At 40.5% G+C, this 18,493-nt stretch overlaps 1 protein-coding gene across 1 annotated transcript; it reads right to left on the bottom strand.

Annotated features, from left to right (window-relative positions):
* Positions 1-3,536: 3,536 nt before the first annotated feature.
* Positions 3,537-17,730, bottom strand: lrrc9 (leucine rich repeat containing 9). The gene is made up of 32 exons (XM_034123831.1): positions 17,677-17,730; positions 17,307-17,525; positions 16,846-16,986; positions 16,692-16,755; positions 16,518-16,588; positions 15,754-15,936; positions 15,237-15,392; positions 14,912-15,105; positions 14,660-14,791; positions 14,360-14,539; positions 14,095-14,212; positions 13,882-14,014; positions 13,601-13,741; positions 13,401-13,525; positions 12,939-13,112; positions 12,730-12,849; positions 12,342-12,533; positions 11,969-12,094; positions 11,714-11,854; positions 11,424-11,601; positions 11,108-11,328; positions 10,902-11,024; positions 10,675-10,805; positions 10,419-10,527; positions 10,185-10,324; positions 9,309-9,445; positions 7,551-7,768; positions 6,647-6,715; positions 5,684-5,809; positions 4,290-4,473; positions 3,939-4,086; positions 3,537-3,824 (listed from the first exon to the last, which is right to left on the bottom strand). Exons 1-32 carry the CDS (start codon positions 17,728-17,730, stop codon positions 3,791-3,793), a joined length of 4,482 nt encoding a protein of 1,493 aa, XP_033979722.1. The 3' UTR covers positions 3,537-3,790.
* Positions 17,731-18,493: the final 763 nt, after the last annotated feature.

Here is an 18,493-nt window from a genome sequence, read left to right on the forward strand (position 1 = left end):
TTCAACCGAACAATAAAAAGACCATCCCTCTTTACAATATAATTACATTAAATTACACATCCCAAGGGCTTGTTTATCCTTCTTCCCCAGATGACCTCAACAACTGACATAAGATTAGAAATATGAATATTACATTCTTAATCCTTATTATCATGTTCCTAATACTAAAAGATTAAATCTATGTATTTTATTATTTCATTATAATGAAAGTGGTTGTGTTTAAGTGTCTCCCCTCAAAACAACGTTGATTTATTTCGAGAAAAGGAGGGCAAAGAGGAGGATCATGAAGTGATCAACTAAAAAGGCCATAATATCAACACAAAGAAAGATAATAATCTGGAGCCAAGGAGATTACATTGTTGATGTTGTTGTTGTTATTCTTCAGTGAGGCTGAGGGGATAAGGGTGAGCAGGAGGTTATGTTTCCTTGTCATCTTGAAAAGGCAATCTCTTTTCTGCGTAGGACACAATAAACCATAACAACAGAGAAGCCCTTCAGTCACGACAACATGTATCGCACCCTGTAATCCTCCCATAGCACCACTTATTTCAAATCACTGCTCCATTTTTTTTTTATAGCTGCCTGATGAAGATAATCAACTTGAATTAGGACTTAAGAGTCATTAAAGGAGAAACACAAATGCAAATATCATGAAATAAAAAAGGCTGACAGCAAATTGGCTACAATTTACATAAAGCAATCCATTTGACGGGGCTCTGAAAATGGATTCTCTTTGAATTTACAAGAAAATTGTCTGTTGTTTGGTTATCGGTACCTTGTTTTTGCCCATTTTAACCAACAACACACTGTGTGATTGAAATAATGTGATTAATGACACACACGTTCAATAATGGGATACGTCCAGAAGTGAAAAACAGTTTCGATTTAATGCTGTCCTCCAAAATATCTGCACGAAATAAAAGCATTTCCCTTTTCATTCTAATTGTCACTCTCACTACATTCTTTTATCTGTATTTCCTCTCTCCTTTCACTCTCTATTCTAGGGAGCCTCACAGGAAACAAATTACAGGAAAATGACAGGCGACAACAATAACTCAATGACAGATTTCAAGAGAAGCAATATGGCAAGATTGTTTTTGAAAGGAGGATGTATTTGTGGGGCTGGAAAATGAACTCTGGGACATAATAGGCACCTTTTGAAGACAAAATAATTTATATTTTCATTATCTGAATTCGTTTGCCATCAGCAGTTTAAGTGTGGGCGAAAAGCACGCTTTATTTTTACAACAGCAATTCCAAGTCAAGTGAGGATGTTGATGCAACCTCAACCGAGGCACTTCTAAACTTAATACAAACTGGTAAATGTGTAATGCGCAAAGAGTTTAATGTTGTTCATCCATTACATGTATACACATAATGCTTTGATAAGCATTGCACAAGATGCGGTGTTACCTCAGCATCAAACATCAATCAATGTCCTCATCCCTCTCACTAAACCCACAACATCAAGCAACACTGGAACCTGAGTAGATAGCGGTGAAAACATGGTCCATTCAGCAATTATTCACAGAGTCTTGGACTAATGGTGCTCTGAATGCACAGACACAGCAAATGTAGGGAGTTAGTGGACCAGAAGTAATGGCCCCATACAGAGCATGGGTTTTTCTGTGTGTGTGTGTGTGTGTGTGTGTGTGTGTGTGTGTGTGTGTGTGTGTGTTGGTGGGGATGGGAGAAGGAGCATCATCTATAACTGATTCCCAACTAGCAAAAACATGTCTAATTATGAATCCAGACTACAGCTGTGGAGACTCTCTTTCCCCTCTCCTCCTCTCCCAGCCGGGCTCCATATCAGGCAGATGAAAACATAACCTGTCACATTCCATCCCATTAAACCAGCTTCGAACCATGTGGTCTACTCACATGGAGGAGCGAAGAGAGGGAGCGAGAGATATAGAGAGAGAGAGAGGGAGAGAGACTGGGTTCACTCAGGACTGATGAATTATTCACCATCTTTATGCTAATGTCATTTTAATGTTAGAAATAGTGACAGATATGCAAAGAGAAACATACTGTATGTGGTGCTATAAGCATACACATAGAAAATAGCATTAAAAGCTGTTATATTCTAACATATCCATACTGCACACAGATAAAATATGTAATTATCCTTTGAAATACCTAATGCATTAGAGAGCTCTTCCTGAGCCTCCAAATCTGTGCATTAGAGTTTTCTTTCATAATGCGAGTCCATCATCTGCCATTTGATGTCAGGCAGAGCAAGGTAATGACAGTGCACTGTCATTAGCCCCGCTTAATGCTGGGAATTAACACAAATTAAGTGAAGTTAAGTACATGCATTAGAGGAGCTTGTTTGGGGAGAGCTTTTCAATGTTACTGCTGTGTTCAGCCAAGGCAGGGAACACTAAACTAAAGCACACACACACATCCGCCTTCAACTGATACATGACTACCTACAAGGCAAGAGGTACAGTACGTTCATAGAGGAGGACTGATTAGCAGAGAGAGCTAATGGAGCTCTAAGGACACCTAGTGGTGGCATTTACACCACTGATCCATGAACAGTTCAGACTGGTCAGGGAAGTGAGATAGATAATGTTGCTGCTTCTGGCTTCAATGGATTCAAAGGGACTTGTAAGAAAGGGTCATCTATGAAATCTTTGCTTTTGTTAAGGCATATCTTTACCAAACCAGGGTTCATTGTGTATGATGCCTATTGTTTATGGAGCATGCATTATAAAAAGGATATGGGTCTCAGGTTAAATTCATCAATGATTTGCAAGAAGATATTGAGAAATATAAAACAGTGACAGTGAGAATGGTTTTATTTCTCGGCTATACAATTGTTTTGCCTGTTTTGAAAATGGATGAGATTTCAATCATACATTGCTCAGTTTAGATGTACCAGACGTTTTTAGATCATATCATTTAAGCTGTATCGTCCTCATCTAAGGCTTAGACTGGGTTTTAGTTAACCACAGGACTGCAACACTAAACTGACAGGAAGACGGGGAGGATTATTATGTTCAGCAGAACTGACATCATAAATATTGAGTGGAGTAGGTTCATTTCCAGTTACAACACACGAGATTTGCCTATTAGTTGATACTGCGGTGGGCTTTTCGAAAAGAGGCTAACATGATGAAACTGACAATCTCTGAAATCCATTTGGAGCTCATTCAAGATTACATCTTTATCTGAGTGACCGCAGATTATTGTCCGCAGAGAGGTGTGCTAAAGCTGGATTATCCACTTGTTGGGGATCCATCTGACCCAATAGAAGCAGCCTGCCAGCCTCACACGCCCTTACATCTGTGGGTGTTTTTTTTTTTCATGTTTTGGGCCAAGGACGGGATAGCAGTAGAAATGACACCAAAACCTCTCATCCTCAGATTACCATGGTTAGTGATCCACATATGTGGATAAAAAAAACAAGGTCATCGTCATTACAAATGCATTTACAAGGGATGCGCTACATGCAACCTTCAAGCAGCCTAATTATTTTAACACTAAACATGTTTCAATATTCAACTAAAATTCAAACAGTGGAAGAGGCTATTTATTGATTTGTAAACAGCAACAAATAAATCAAGACAAGTTTACAAGAAGTTATAGCTAGCTCAAAAAAGGCACTGGAATTATCTGATGCCTTTTTACTTATTAAATATGCAATTGCATGCAGATATACATTAAGGCACACTAACAAAAACACCATCTTCAAGATATAAGGCCCTAAAATATGATTATTTATGACTACACAGTCCCATGTGTTCTCCTTTAATTCACCGTCATGCTTCACCTCTTCTTGCTGCTACATGGGTGGAGGTTTGCCACCATTTGGATATCTGAAAAGAAACGTAAAGTAAGGGGTACAAGTCAACACCGGTTCTATGGTCTTAAACAGATCTATTACATGATTAAAAGGTATTATAAAGTCCCTTGAATGTTGATTTCCTAACCTGCTGTCTTGCTCCTGGCTTGTGATGAGGACTCTGTTCCCGTCATGAAGCTGACCGGCTGGCAGGTTGCTTCCTGCTCTTCGAATGTGTCTTAAGGTAATGTCACTTTGGCCGCTGCGGACAGCATTGCTGTGCTTGTTCTTTTTGTCTGTAATGGAAATTATTACAAAGGTCTTGGTTATAAGTAAACAAGTGGTCAACTTATTACACAGTTTCCTGGTAAATCGTTATAAAAGAAAGTCATTTTGTAACTGTATAAAAGACTATTTGTGTGGATCTAGAGCTTGTTCTTACATACAATCAAACTGATCAGAAACAAATGACCTTATAAAGGATATATATCCCACTCACGCTTGAAAGTGAATTGAGACTCGTCCATGTTGATCTGCAGGATGTCGGGTCCGGGCAGGAAGTTCTGCAGCCCTCCACTTATAGTCATTCCTCTGAGTGGGGTGTTTCGAGGCATGAGGGGCAGCAGTCCAGGGAGGTTTATTTCATTGGTAGGAAGAGAAGCTCCATGGTATTGGGCACAAGGCTTTAAGAGAAATATTAAATAGGGAGTATAAGGAATAAGTATTACTTGTAATGACATTGGTTCTGACTAAACATAACCTTGTTCGTATTTTTTCCTTTTTTCTTTCTGCACCTCTAGGTGATTCATTTTTAGGTGAGTGGGTGAAGTAGTTAATCTTTCTTTTTGGAACTATTACCTTAAGTTCATGTTCACTGTATTTTGTGCTGTCAACATTTCCAAATAAAATATAAAAAACAAATATTCAGATAATGCGTAACTGCAGGGTCAAATCAACCTACTAATATTTGAATCCTTACCGTGTAACAGTTTATCTTCTCTCTACCTCCCTATGACCACTACTGTCACTGCAGTGTGTGCACTCCTCACTTGGCATGGGGTTGGTTATAACATTGCTTATTGTTCCACATGTATAAGCATCTTATAGGGGAATACTAATTACGACTCATCAATAACAATGTTCAAGTTTAAACAAAAGCAGAGGCCCTAGCATGAATTGAAGGTGACAAGCTCGATGGCAGTTATGATAGGGGGTTTGTGTTTTTAATGAAAAAAAAACAAACAGGATCTCTGCTCTGTCAATTCCACATGTACGATTAACAAGCAGAGGGGGTCGTGTTGACCTGGCTAATAGGGGGTAAATCCACTGGTGCATTATCGGCCGGGCACATTTCATCTAATCAGCAGGATGATGCCAGCAGGCTTAGGCTGCTTTTAATTCAGAGCTGCAGGAGAATTACTGCCCTGGTCTCTCATTACATGAACATCAAATCAGTGGGACTAAAAGAGTATGATCCCGGCTTTCCCCGTTTTTATGGAGGCTGCTTGGTGACATTTTGATTCTATCAGTTGGACTGCATCTTACCTGATAAGGACCATGGAGAGATAGGGTTTATCTACATATGTAAATCATGCTAAAAGGGTAGTAGAGTGTTGGAATCAAATATTTATTTTCTGCTAACTGAATATTTTCTACTAACCTTACAAGTTGATTAATAAACTGAGGTCACGCTCCCTCCTCAGCCCAATTTTATGTCCCCACATTAACATCAAAATTGTGTTTCAAAGCATTCTCCCCACAGGAAAATATGCTGAAGACTCAGATTATTTACTATATGGCTCTCTTAAAATAAGGAATGTTACAAATAGTTGTGTGTCCTCAAAGTATGTACAGTATGTGTCTGAGTGGGGATTCATGCTGTGTGTGTCTCACTGTTGGCTCAGCATTGTGGAGTTCAGCCCTCGTCTTTTCCTCCAGCGTGACCATCACCCCGTCCAGCACCTGCAGCTGGGACAGGCGGAGCACTATTGCTGGTCTGTGGAGAGAGTTTTTGGCCACCTGGAAAACAAAAAGGCGCCTTTTTTGATCAAATAACCCAGAAATAGAGTCAAAGTATTGTTACTGTGTAGCATCAGTGAAGCCTGCCCTGAGGCATCTGGGATAAATATGATGCTATGTGGGACCCAATGTAGGTTCGTCCCCAACGGATATTCCAGTGACCAGCTGAGGGCAGCATCTGGCCAGGGCACACATTCAGCCAACTTCATGTTCCTATAGGACACTGCTGCTGTAACGGCGTGCCAATGGATGTCCAGTGGAGAGGAGGAGATAGACTCTGGCGAGGGAACATGGGAGAGGTAGCAATCTCATGCTGTCAACAGCAGGAGGTATTGTCTCCAGGGTGGCTGTTGGCCTCCACCCCCTGGCAGGATTAACCCCCCCCTATGGGAAGAGAAGGGGGATGGGGTCCGGCAGCATGGAGGCTTCCACAGCTGAGCGTGGCCCTGTGGACCACAGAGAGGCCCTGCAGGCTCTGCTCAGGCCTGATCCATGAGCTCCAGATGGGTGATGTAACCGGGCCAATAGCTCGCTGCCATTTGGTCAACGGATTTGTCTCTGATGCCGGCCAGTTTGAGGCACAGCAGATGGCCCATCATGTAATCGCTTAATTTGGAAACATAGAGTTACACTGGGATCGTGTTTTGGATTGTGCAAGTGAGAAATTGAGCCTGTGAGTGTGCTTTTGATAATAGATTTGCTAGCAGATCAGTTTCAAAGAGCCCTTTGACCGACACCTTGTCGATTCACACAACTGGGCAAAGCTCATAACAGAAAAACACACTGGGGTAAAACATTTTCATATCACCTTAGTGTTTTAACACTTGTAACACTTACAGGATTGCCCACAACCGAGAGCTCTGCCAGCGAAGGAAGAACTTCGAGTTTTTCAAGCTCTGTGATGTCCTAGAAAAAGTAAAATTAAATTATTATTCATTCACTTTCCCCTTTTATTCATGTTTCTTTTCCACTGGCTGTAGCCACTGTGTGCTGAGAGGAGAGATATGCATGAACCTTTCATCATTTTGGTGTGGGAGGATGGAAGCAGCTGATGGGAGAGATTACATGTGTGATCTCTCATTAATCTCATGAGAGTTTGGGCACGCTACAGGGCATGGGGGGTGTTTTCTATCATTCCCAGGTTTATGGTTGCACTTGGCTGTGATTCAAAGACACCCCCACTGTGAGAACTGTTGCACGGGGATGATTGCTGTATGTCATGTCTTAATTGAATGCATAGAAACATTAAGGATGTGAAGGGAAGAAGGAAAAGGCAACAAAAGTACAAATCACTCGCCCTGGGTGAGCAGCAGATGCAGACTGAGCAGCTGATTATACGTTGTCCTGATTGTTCCCCTCTTTCTACACGGCCCTGACCTTCAATCAAAACTTGATTCTCCTTAATGCTAACCCTCGCATGCCACAGTGGGGTGGTAATGACTCATGATTAGTATACTTCACGTCTTACTTTGCAAATGCCAGGCAAAGTAATACTGCTGCATACTGAATAAAAATACATTCTTAAACATCCAACACATTTATTTTTAATGAACCAATCATTCAGATTTGGTGGTAAACCAACAACTTCTCAAAAGTGTGACCTTGGTGGGTCACCTCAATGTGTTGTGGGTCATTACGGTAGATTCTATACAATTTGAATATGCAGTTTCATTAAGAAATGTGAATATAAACATTTAAAGCACCCAGCATGTGAGAGACCCCTGCTGCTGGAGGAGAATACCTGCAGCTTGTTCATGCCAAGAAAGAGCTTGCGGAGCTCCGTCAGAGGGTCCAGATAGTTGAGCTCCCGGATCCGGTTCTCTGCTAGGTGCAGCTCCAGCAGGACATTCTGGGATATGAAAGAGTTCTCGGCCAGAGCTTTGATCCGGTTCCTGTCTAACACAAGCTCTCTCAGCTGATGAAGCCCCTCCAATCCATCCACCTGGCTGATATCATTACCTAAAGAAAGAGAAAACCTCATTAAAACAATGGAAAGATAGCTCAAACAATCACATTTGTCTATTAACAAAAAAGGGGCCTAAATTAAAAACTTAAAGGTCACCTATTATGCAAAATCCACTTTTTCCTGTCTTTTATACATCAACATGTGTCTCCTCTGTGTAAAGAGATTCTGAAAGTTTCAGGTAATAAGATTGGCTCACTTTTTGTCCCGATCCATTTCTATAAAAACCTGTCCGAAAATGAGCTGATCAGATTTTGGCCACTTTATGATGTCATAACGATTTTTTGGCTTGTTTAAACATTAGCCAATAACCAACCAAGGTAACCCCCCCCCCCACCTTATCACCTGAATCTCCTCCTAGAGCACCATTGTGTTCTTTTTAACCAAATATCTCTCAGAGGGGCGTGGGGAGTGGCTCCTTATTTTCATCTAAAGCAGGGGTGTCAAACTCAAATACACAGTGGGCCAAAATAAAAAAAGCGGTACTAGTCGAGGGCCGGACTGTTTAAATGTTTATAGCAAAACTTATTGAAATTAACTTATTGCACATATTAAACCTGGAACTAACAAAGCTTAAATTATTGCCTATAAAAACAACATTAAACATTAAATAATCAGTTGCATTCATTTCTTATGGCTCTATCTGCAGCTTTCCCGGAGTCATTTCTTATGATTACATTTTTCCACAGGCCAACAACAGCTTCAAAAAAACAATTTCCCTCAAAGAAAAAACCAAACATGCCCTGCTGTCGCAAGAAAAAAAGTGCAGAAGGAAACTGTGATGCTAGTTCAAGCCAGATACTTGGCATCTCATCTTGGGTGCAAGTTCATCAATGTTTGGGGTCAGGCTCTGAGCTGAGGAAATCCTCAGGATTGAGTGAAGGTGTGCGTGCAATATACCGGCGGGCCAGATATAATAGTCATTAGAAATTATCCTGTGGGCCGAAATTAAATCCACCAAGGGCCTGATTTGGCCCCCGGGCCTTGAGTTTGACACATGTGATCTAAAGTAACAGACAGAGAATCAGCACTTTTGAAACAGGGCTGAAACAGAGGGGTTTATGGGATGCTACAATTCATGATCTGTTTGGTATTTCGAGCCAAACACGTCAGAGACATGTTTTGTATATATCTGAGACCAATAATATATTGATGAAAAACAGTATAATAGGGGACCTTTAAAAAAATATAAAAGCCAAAGTTTGAATGCAAGATGAACATGTGTTGGGTATTCGTCAGGTGGCCCTGGTGTCAAAGAGTCTGAAATGACAGAGACAGCTTTGAAAGGATTTCTAGCAAAAAGGGAAGAATGGACAAGTAAGGTCAGCTTTGTGGGACAGAGCACCCTGACAAAGCAAAACTCAATCCAAAGCTATCAAAAGCATTTCAAAAGAAAGTCAGTCTTTCTTTTCTTCGGGTCTCATCTCCCACCTGGCCTGCGGTCTATGGGAGACTTTGCTTGCCTTTTCACAGGCTCTATACACTGCACTTTTAACAGGCTTTGTGAGGGAGGGGTTGTACGTTACCCATACATACCTTGAAGGAAGAGTGCTTTAAGATTGGTGAGCCTGCTGAGCTGCAGATTGGCCATATTGGAGATGCCATTGTGACTCAAATGCAGCACCTCCAGGCTGCCCATCAGTGGCTCCAGACTGCCAGTGTGCCCAGTTTCCCTTGAACAAAGTCAGGAGAATGACAGTTTGCAACCTCTGTGGTTAAATGAACATCTCTGTCTCCCTCCCACTGCCTCATTTAGCTGGTCAGACCTCACAGGAGCAGACCACCTAAAGGCAATCAGTCAGGGCAAAGGCTTGAATTTTTATAGAAACTGGTTTCTATAAAAGGTAAATGTGATTGGAAATTCACCATATTATTATTCCCGCAATATACTGACACCAAAGTATACAAACCAAGATTTAAATATTTCCTCTAAGGTATAATATCTCTAGAGACAATATATTTTTGACTTATTAGGAATACAAATCAGAACATCTTGAAACTGTATTTATTTATATTTCCTTCGCATTCATGCGCTTCTTCTTTAAATTATTTATAATATTTATGTTATTACTTTTTCTAAATCATATAAGTTTATACTTTTTTATATTTTTAAATGATTTTGATAATACTTGTTTTTAATAACCCCATTGGTCTTGATTTGTTCTAACTTATTTCTTGTTTTTATTTTCAATATTTGGACCTTGCAGTCTTATGTGGTTTTTATGTTTGTGGAAATAGATTTCTTTTGTGGATGGAAATCATACTAACAGATCAGACATTGGATGGTCAGTGCTGCCCCCTAATGGTCACTCGCTTCCTGTTCAGTTGAACTTCATACTTCACACCAGGCAGTAGTCTAAAATTCTAAAATGTAAAAAGATATGTGAATTACTGCAATAAGAATTGTGTTACCCTTTCCCTTTAGATGAGCTCGGTTGGCCGTAACCACTGGAGTGAACCTTGCTGTACAGAATCTGTCTGTTGGTCAGAGGAGCCTGAGTCTTCTGTCTGGGCAGGATGGACTCAATGTGGTTGTAGTTCAGACAAAGAGCCTATAAAGAAGAACGCGGAAATAAGGAAGTTGTCCACAGCGCAGGGGCAGTACAAGCCAGTTTGTTATTTTTGGACATTCAGGTCAATATTTACTTTGATATTAGGCAGGTAAATGAGACCGGAGAAGGAGGTGAGGTTGTTGTGGTCTAAGTTGACGCTGCGTAGACTACAGAACAGGTCTGCTGGAGACAGATCCACCATCCTGTAGGGGGGGAAAAACACATTCAATTAGCCTTGAAAGGACCAAGTATTGGGATGTCTCTGTTTCGCCCTGTTTTTCAAAGTAAGTAAATTACTATTACAATTGTTTTGGACCTGTGTTCATCCGTCTGTATACCTAAGATATTACCTGATGGAGCAGGACTGCAGGGTGAGGTAGGTGATGTCTGTGTAGTTTGAGTGGCCCAGCTTCTCTCCCACCATGTCAGGGGTGAGTCTTCCTCCAAACATATCCTTTGCACTTTCACACTCAGTTACCTCCTGGAGGAAACAACAGCAAACACAAAACACTTGATAAACCATCATCACTTCAATATCTGAAAGGTTTGACTGGTAGATGTTGTTGTCAGTTTTTACCACTGCAACGCCATCTAGAGCTTTTAAGGAGGGTAGGTGGAACACCACATAAATGCGATAGTTTTCCAGCTTTTTCAGTAACGGATTCCCATAAAGATCCAGAATGATGAGGTTTGTCAATCCCTGAGGAGACAAAGAGAAGAATACAAGCTCAGAAAACATGCATGGAATTGAAATCTTACTTTCCTTATTTCTTTCCCACTTGCCTTTAGAAAGTAGATGTCTCGTGATGTACAAATCTGGTTGTTGCCGATGTAGAGCTCGAGTAGGGAGCGGACTCTCTGGATCCCATGCAGGGAACTGATAGAGTTGTTCTCCACAGACAGGAAAGACAAGTTGGGCAGCTGTTCTAGGACTAAAGGCTCCAGACTAGACAGCTGATTCCCATCTACACTCAGTTTATTAAGGCAATGCAGTTTTGATATCCCTAAAAAACAGAGGGTAAAGATAGAAAGAACGTATTATTTATTGTTTTAGATGTTGTTATTCCAACATCATTGACAAGTTAAGGATGTGACTTACCATTGAGTGTGCTTATGTTGTTGTTGTTGAGGGAAAGCTCCTCCAGCTTCAAGCAGCTTTCCAGACCCTCCACTTTAGAAATGTCATTATCATTAAAGGAAGCCCAGCGAAGGTTGACCAGCTTATTCAGATTTATCAGTTTGGAAATCCTCTGGTTGTCAAAGTTCAGGGAAGTGATCTGGTCAATATAACGGATACAAACATATATTATTGTTGTGAAAAGTGTACTACAATTGTATTTGGTAAGGTAATTAAAGTATGTTTCAGTGCCATTCAAAAAGCATGCTCACTTTTGCAGTCCAGTCTGGCTCCAGCTCTCGGTTGAGGCCCGAGGGAGCAGGACTGAGAGAACACAGGAGCTGGGCTGTTGACAGCAGGCTGAGACTGCGGGGACGATCACCGCTGGTACGCGAGAGGGCCAGAAGAGATGCCTGCAAGCAGAGTGTCAAAAGGTCCGATTGAATTACAGTGAAGCCTGTTTTAACCGGAAGATATCCACATACTGTACTTTGGTCCTTCATTGTAGAATGGTAATACTCATAAACCTGGGTAACTTTGGCTCCAGCAGCCGTCTGAACAGCACAAGCAGCCTCCTCCTCTGCCACCATCATGTCGTCCAGGTGTGTGAGGGTCGTGAGGCGGCCCAGTATGGTCATTCTGACTGCTTCGGGCTGAAAAAAGACAACAGTTTTAATTGTACCTTGTGTATTTACTTGCACATCTCAAAACATTCTCTTGCATTCTTTTATCTGTTTTATTTGTTCTATGTCCTATATATGTTGCACTGTTGGAGGAGCCTGTGACTTAAGTGTTTCATTGCCATATCTACACTGTAGCTAAAGTGCACATGACAATAAAGCCTTCAATCTTGAATCTACAGGATGTTTTATTAGATTTATTTTTGAAAACAGCACGCACCCGGTTCCATGGGTTGTATCTGGTGTCCAGTCTCAGCAGAGCAGGTGTGTGTTTCCTCAGCACAGCCGTGTCCTCTCTGGCCTTGGTCAACTTGTTCCAGCGCAGGTCGAGCTGTTTGAGTTGTCCCAACCTCTTCAGCCCTTCGAGAGTCACAAGGCGATTGTAGCTCGCGTCCAAAAACTCAAGGTGGGGCTGTGATGTAGATCACAGAGAAAATACATGTTAAATGTCTCCACTTTTTTGCTATGCCATACTACACAGCTGCTATAAAATATGTGCCAAACCACTAACCAATTCCATCCAATATTACAGAGGTAAGTTACCATGAAATGCTGTTTTTTATGACTTCAGACACTAATTAGATAACCCTCCATAATATCATTTTTACCATGTGAGAAATGCCATCTAGGTGTGTGAACTCATTAAAGCTGATGGTAAGATGCCGTAGAGCTGTGAGGTGGGAAATCTCCTTTATTTGACTCAGACTGTTGCCATGAAGGTTCAGCACCTGGAGATTAAAATGTTTGAAGATTATCAGGAGTGCACGAAAAGACTTCAAAACTCAATATGTGTTATTTGAAAGGATAGAATACTTGCAGTGATTTGACTGAGAACGTTAGCTCTGGCCACGTTAAGCAGAATTTTGTCATCCAAGCTCAACAGCTTGGGCTGTGGCGGCAGCACAGGCTCCATGTTGAGGACTTCCCTGTCTAGGATTATATCGTTGGACGGAGTTTCATCTCTGCCTGTGCTGTGTGGTTGTTCTTGATCCTAGTAATAACATATCAACAGGTTTAAGGCATGTCAATTGGTTAGTAGGAATGTAATCATTGACTTCTAATAGTTTTTTAAACTTAATTGAAATATACTAACACAAATAAATAAATTATTTGTAAATCAAGAATGAAACTAGGGAAGACACAACAAAAACCAATTGTGTTTAAGGTCTGTACATTTTGGTTGAAAAAGCAATGCTACTGAATTTTGATCACATGACAGCTCAGCGAGACTTATGTTGAAAAGGAAAGTACAGTATGTTGAAAATAAACAATGACCCACCGCGCTGATATATTCAAAGTAGATGATGTACTCGGGCAGGACAAGCTCATGGTCGAACACAAACCACTGTCTTCGTCTGGGACTGCACTCGGGACCAGTGTGTGTTTTAGTGGAGCGAGGTCTCTCTGAATGAAAAACACATAGATTTGCAATGACATTTCACAAATACTTGAATACCTAATATTTAATAGAGCGTATACCTTGACTGACTGCAGTCCTGTGCTTAGCGTCCACATTGCGATACACAGAAATCAATCTTGGATATCTGCTTCTGTCCAACGGGTCTCCCTCTCGGAGAGGCGTGCTGTGGCCCACGAACACTTTGGAAACAATAATCTGACCTAAAGGCAAAAAACACAAGCATTTAAGCAACAAAAAAAACAAATCACAGACAGGGGGAGGCTGTTGTGGACGGCCCAAATCTTCCAGTATAAGCTATTTCACTTAACTGACAGACCGCAGAAAGCTAAATCTAACTCACCGTGCCTGAAGGGGATCGGGTCCGCATTGAGCTTTGAATCTTGGCTGGCCTGACGTAGAGTGTGTTCAATTCTGGGCTGTTCAGCCACACTCAAGCTGTTGGATAAAGGTATGGCACCATCTTTTTCCAAGACCTAGTTCAAAGTCAGCATGATAAGAGTCCGCATGATTTGGTGTTTGTGTGAAACAAGCCAAAAAAAGATGATATACACACCTCATTCTGTTCGGATGTTCTGAAGCCTTCCTCTACGATGCACAAACTGTCTTCTTTCTCGCTATTGTTTTCAGAGTCTGCTACGTAGAACAAGTGATCCAGCCGACGTTTGGAATTCCTGCTTAAAAAGTTTGAAATTAGAATCAAATTCTAATAATGCATGGTCCAATTACTGTCAGAATTATCGCAATAGTAAGAATGCCTGTAAATAATTAGTAAAAATGTGTCAACCATCATCAGACTTCAGTACAGTATAGCTACTTACTGTGAAGAGAGAGCCGACTCTTCGCTGGCTAAAAGGGTGTGAAGTTTGTCCTCAAAGCGAAGCCTCAAAGCACTGTTGTGGATGCGGATGATTCTGTTGACCTTAATGCCAGTGATGCTGTGAACGTTGAAGTCTGAAGGAGAAAAGCGGGAATGCAGGAGGTCGCAACAGGAAGTAAACCTGTTGGGTGAAGAATATAATAAACTAGGATGTAAGGGAAGTTTATTGAATTGTAGTCAGTAAATGTTAACTTTGATGATGGTTGTTATTAATTTTGATTATAATAAAATAAGTACGTACCAAGCGTCAGTAGAGCAGCCTTCTTCCAAACGAATATTTCCAACACTTTCCAGCTCCATCAGCAGAAACTGGACTGTATATTCCATCATGCTTGTGGCTTGCATCCAAACCCGCTCGTACCAGGCTTCAATCCTGAATACAGCAGAGAGATTTTTTTAATGTCGGATGTAGGAATATGTACTGTACAGTATGAAGCCTAATTCTGCAAAGCACTGTCAGATTCTCTTTGTATTTTTATTCAAATATACGGACTCCTGCAGCCTCCTGGCCCATAGCTGTAGTCTCTCCCTCAGTGCTTCAATCTTGCTGAGTATTTTGTGCTGCATAGCCGGACTGATGTCAGTGGTTATGTCACTTCTGTCGATTGAACCTTCAACCAGGTGAGTGGATCCGTCCTCCATGGTGCAGGCGGACTTCTTGCAACTAGCCGGCAACTCACGTTCAAGCTAGGAAAGTATAAAACACCTTTCTTATTATTGTACAAACACAGCAATCTGAAGATAGAGATAAGAGCAGAATACATGTTTTTGTTACAGCTGATAAATAGTTTTTAGCATGTTTCATGGATTGTACATACACTTTTGAGGGCGTGATTGAGTGTTCTGATGCAATCTTCGGGTAACTGTAACATGGTTTTCTTCCTCTCCATTAGACTCAGCCGGATCTCTGCCAGGTTTCTCTGAGCAGTATGTACACGCATGTTGTAGTACATCATTTTCTTCATTACTGTGGCCTAAAAGTAGAAAAAGGCATTGATACAACAAATAAACAACATTTGACATACCTTTTTGATAGATGGCAATTTTGCAAACCTCAAGAACCTAACTTTATGTTAAACAATATGTCAATAAGGTTTCCAAATAAATTAAATGTGTCAAGCTAACTTAAAGGGAAAGGACCATATGTGATGCATAAGACACCTAAAACTAGTGTCTTGAAATCTAAATAAATGACACATTTTAAGAATGATTTGTAACTCTGCTGAAGAACTAACAATACAGAAGAAATAACAACAACAATTTACATGAATCAAGATAATTAGTATCCTCTCAAGAGTAAAAAAAACTCAGAAAAGTAACTCATGTTCTCAGTACCTCAGCTGCATCCTTGACTTGCTTACTCGAGACGTCATAGGTGTCAAGCAGCTGGAGGCCAGGCATGTAGTAAAGGACATGTGTGGCGTAGTTACACAGCAGACACACTGGGTTTGGAGTTGACGTGGGGTCCTTCAGGGCTAGTTCTCTCAGATTGGGTAAGCGGGCAAGCAGGGTCAGCTCCTGATACACAGATAACAGCAACATAACACACGGGATAGTTATTAATAGGGTTCTTTCTCTTCAGGATATGCCCTCAAATACGTTTTCTTTGATTCCGCAGTAGTTGCAATATAGTGGGCACTGTGCTGTCAATAATTGCATTCCTTATAGCAAAACTGGATAGGGCCAAAGGTGGATTGCAGATAGATGTTTGAGTTGTTGATCATCAAATCAAAGCTAGTCATAAAATGTTTCCATCGGTATAACCTTGAACATGACTGAATGAGCTACAGTATGTCCATAAAGCCGCATATCACAAACATCCAAATAGTCTTTGAAGATTTATTTTGATTAGAAGCAGCCATGAATGTATATAATTGAATCCTGAATAACATACATTGAAACGATCCTGCTCAATACCTTATTGAAGGTCTTGCACAGCCAGCCCATTGTGGTATTGATTAAAAATCTGAACTGACCCCGACATTTGAAGAATTTGGAATAACCCTTTTCAGACCCAGGATTTTAATAAGATTCCGAAATAAGTGGGACACCTTTTTTATAAAGACATTCCAAAAGCATAATTCTGTGTTTAGTCTTACTTTAAAGGAGCTGATCTTGTTTCCGGACAGATTAAGATTCTGAAGGCCGACGTTAGGATCAAGGCTATGCCCTTAAAAGAAGTTTAAAATGATTTCATTAATATTTCTTTCAAACAGCTCAAGGAATCTCAATTAAACATGGCAAAGAAACTGTAGAGGAATTTAAAAACGTACCAATCTTTTCAATATCGTTGTCAGCTAGGTTTAATTCTATGAGGTTTTGAAGCATGTCCAAGCCCTATAGAAAAACACAACCACACATGCCAGATAAACATGGCAGCACGATAGAGCACAGACAGACAGACAACTCATAGTGTATTGTACAAACCTGTATTTGAGTTATGCAGTTGTGGTTTAGCCACAACACTTCTAGGTTGATCAGCAATTCTAAATTATTTATTTCACAGATATGATTATCATAAATGTAGATTTTCTTTAGTTGTACACAATTCTGTAGTCCAGATATTCCCTGCAAAATAAGAAGATGGAACACATTATTGTTTATGTATATGACATTTGTTGTACAATTCACTAAACAGGATACTGTTTTGCTAGAGGCAAGCCATGTGTTGTCATCCATAAATGGTGGCCCATGCATGTAAAATGTGTTGCCATTAAATGCCTGAGGGGAGACTCTGTGTTTACTAAGTGTAAGGTTTAATTACCCCTGCAACAAACACTACGTTGCGAAAACTACTATAAAAACGGACTGCAATTTGAGACATCATTTTATTGTTTCAGCAGTGCCAGTATTGGTTATTAGAAAGGTGACAAGCAAAACAAACTTACTGTCAGGTCGCACTGGACTACCCAGAGCTCCCGAAGCAGAGGACAGTACTCAAGTCCTTCAATGTGTTTTATATCCTGGCTCACTATGGTCAGCTGGCAGAGCCTTGGGAAGAAGGAAAGTCCAACCATGCGAGGAAAACCAGAGAAGAAGATCTCCAGGGAGCTTACATTGCTTCCTTCTTGTCGAATTTTTTCATAGCACACCCCATTGGCCATGCACTTTTGAGAAGAAAAAAAAAAGTAAAGGGAAATTGATGAAGTAAAAAATAAGAACTGTTGCATTTTAACATTTCAGATTATGAACTAATGTTTTAGTAATACAACTGGATATTGTTTATTACTTTAGCCAAATAGTGCATTTGATACTCACCAGTTCTTTGACCACCTCATCACCGCGATGCTTTTGTTTCTCACTCTGTATCATAACGTTTCTGCTGTACTGCAGCTGAGACAACTCCAAATTAAATATTTAATTTGATTTTGTGATTCATATATGAAGCTTTATTCTAGTAGTCTATTTGAAACAACAACAAAAAACTAATTCCGTTATATTAATAGGGCAAATGCTAACAAATAAATTAGGATAGTAAAAAACAAACATTCATGCTAACTATGCTAGCCTCTAAAGTTAGGCTACTTTACCAGCTAGCTAACGATAGACGCATATGTTGTTAACTCAGTAAATGCGAAAAAATATTATTCAAAACTCAACCTTGCAAGTCAGACAAAATGAACACTATTCCCTGCCGAATAATTACATAATATCTGCGGACTTAAACTGAGACACAAACTCAAACTCTGTGGCCCATCAGCTATGTTTGGCATCAGTCTGTGTCCAGGCAGGAGCGTCTGGTTGCTAGGGAGCCATGTTGAAACTTTGGCTTGTCCAGATCATATGTTGAGCTTCCACGTGATGGCGCCACACTGCAAGCTACATGTTCACACAACCATAAATCCACTTTGTATGCACACTTTTATAAAACATTTGAAATTATGTTTGTTTTTACATCGTGATTTCGTGTAATTGACCTGTCACTTCCGCTATCTTTCTGCTCTCTTTGGGCAATGCGTATCATTTCTACTATCTTTACGTAGGATGACGAGTGTAGTCTGTTTTACAACACCAAGCATCATTTTGATGACATCCACTCCGTCAATGTCAAACACTTGACACAGACGGAAAACAT

This window comes from Trematomus bernacchii, unplaced genomic scaffold (assembly GCF_902827165.1).
Source record: "Trematomus bernacchii unplaced genomic scaffold, fTreBer1.1, whole genome shotgun sequence".
In the NCBI taxonomy this organism is placed as follows: Eukaryota; Metazoa; Chordata; class Actinopteri; order Perciformes; family Nototheniidae; genus Trematomus; species Trematomus bernacchii.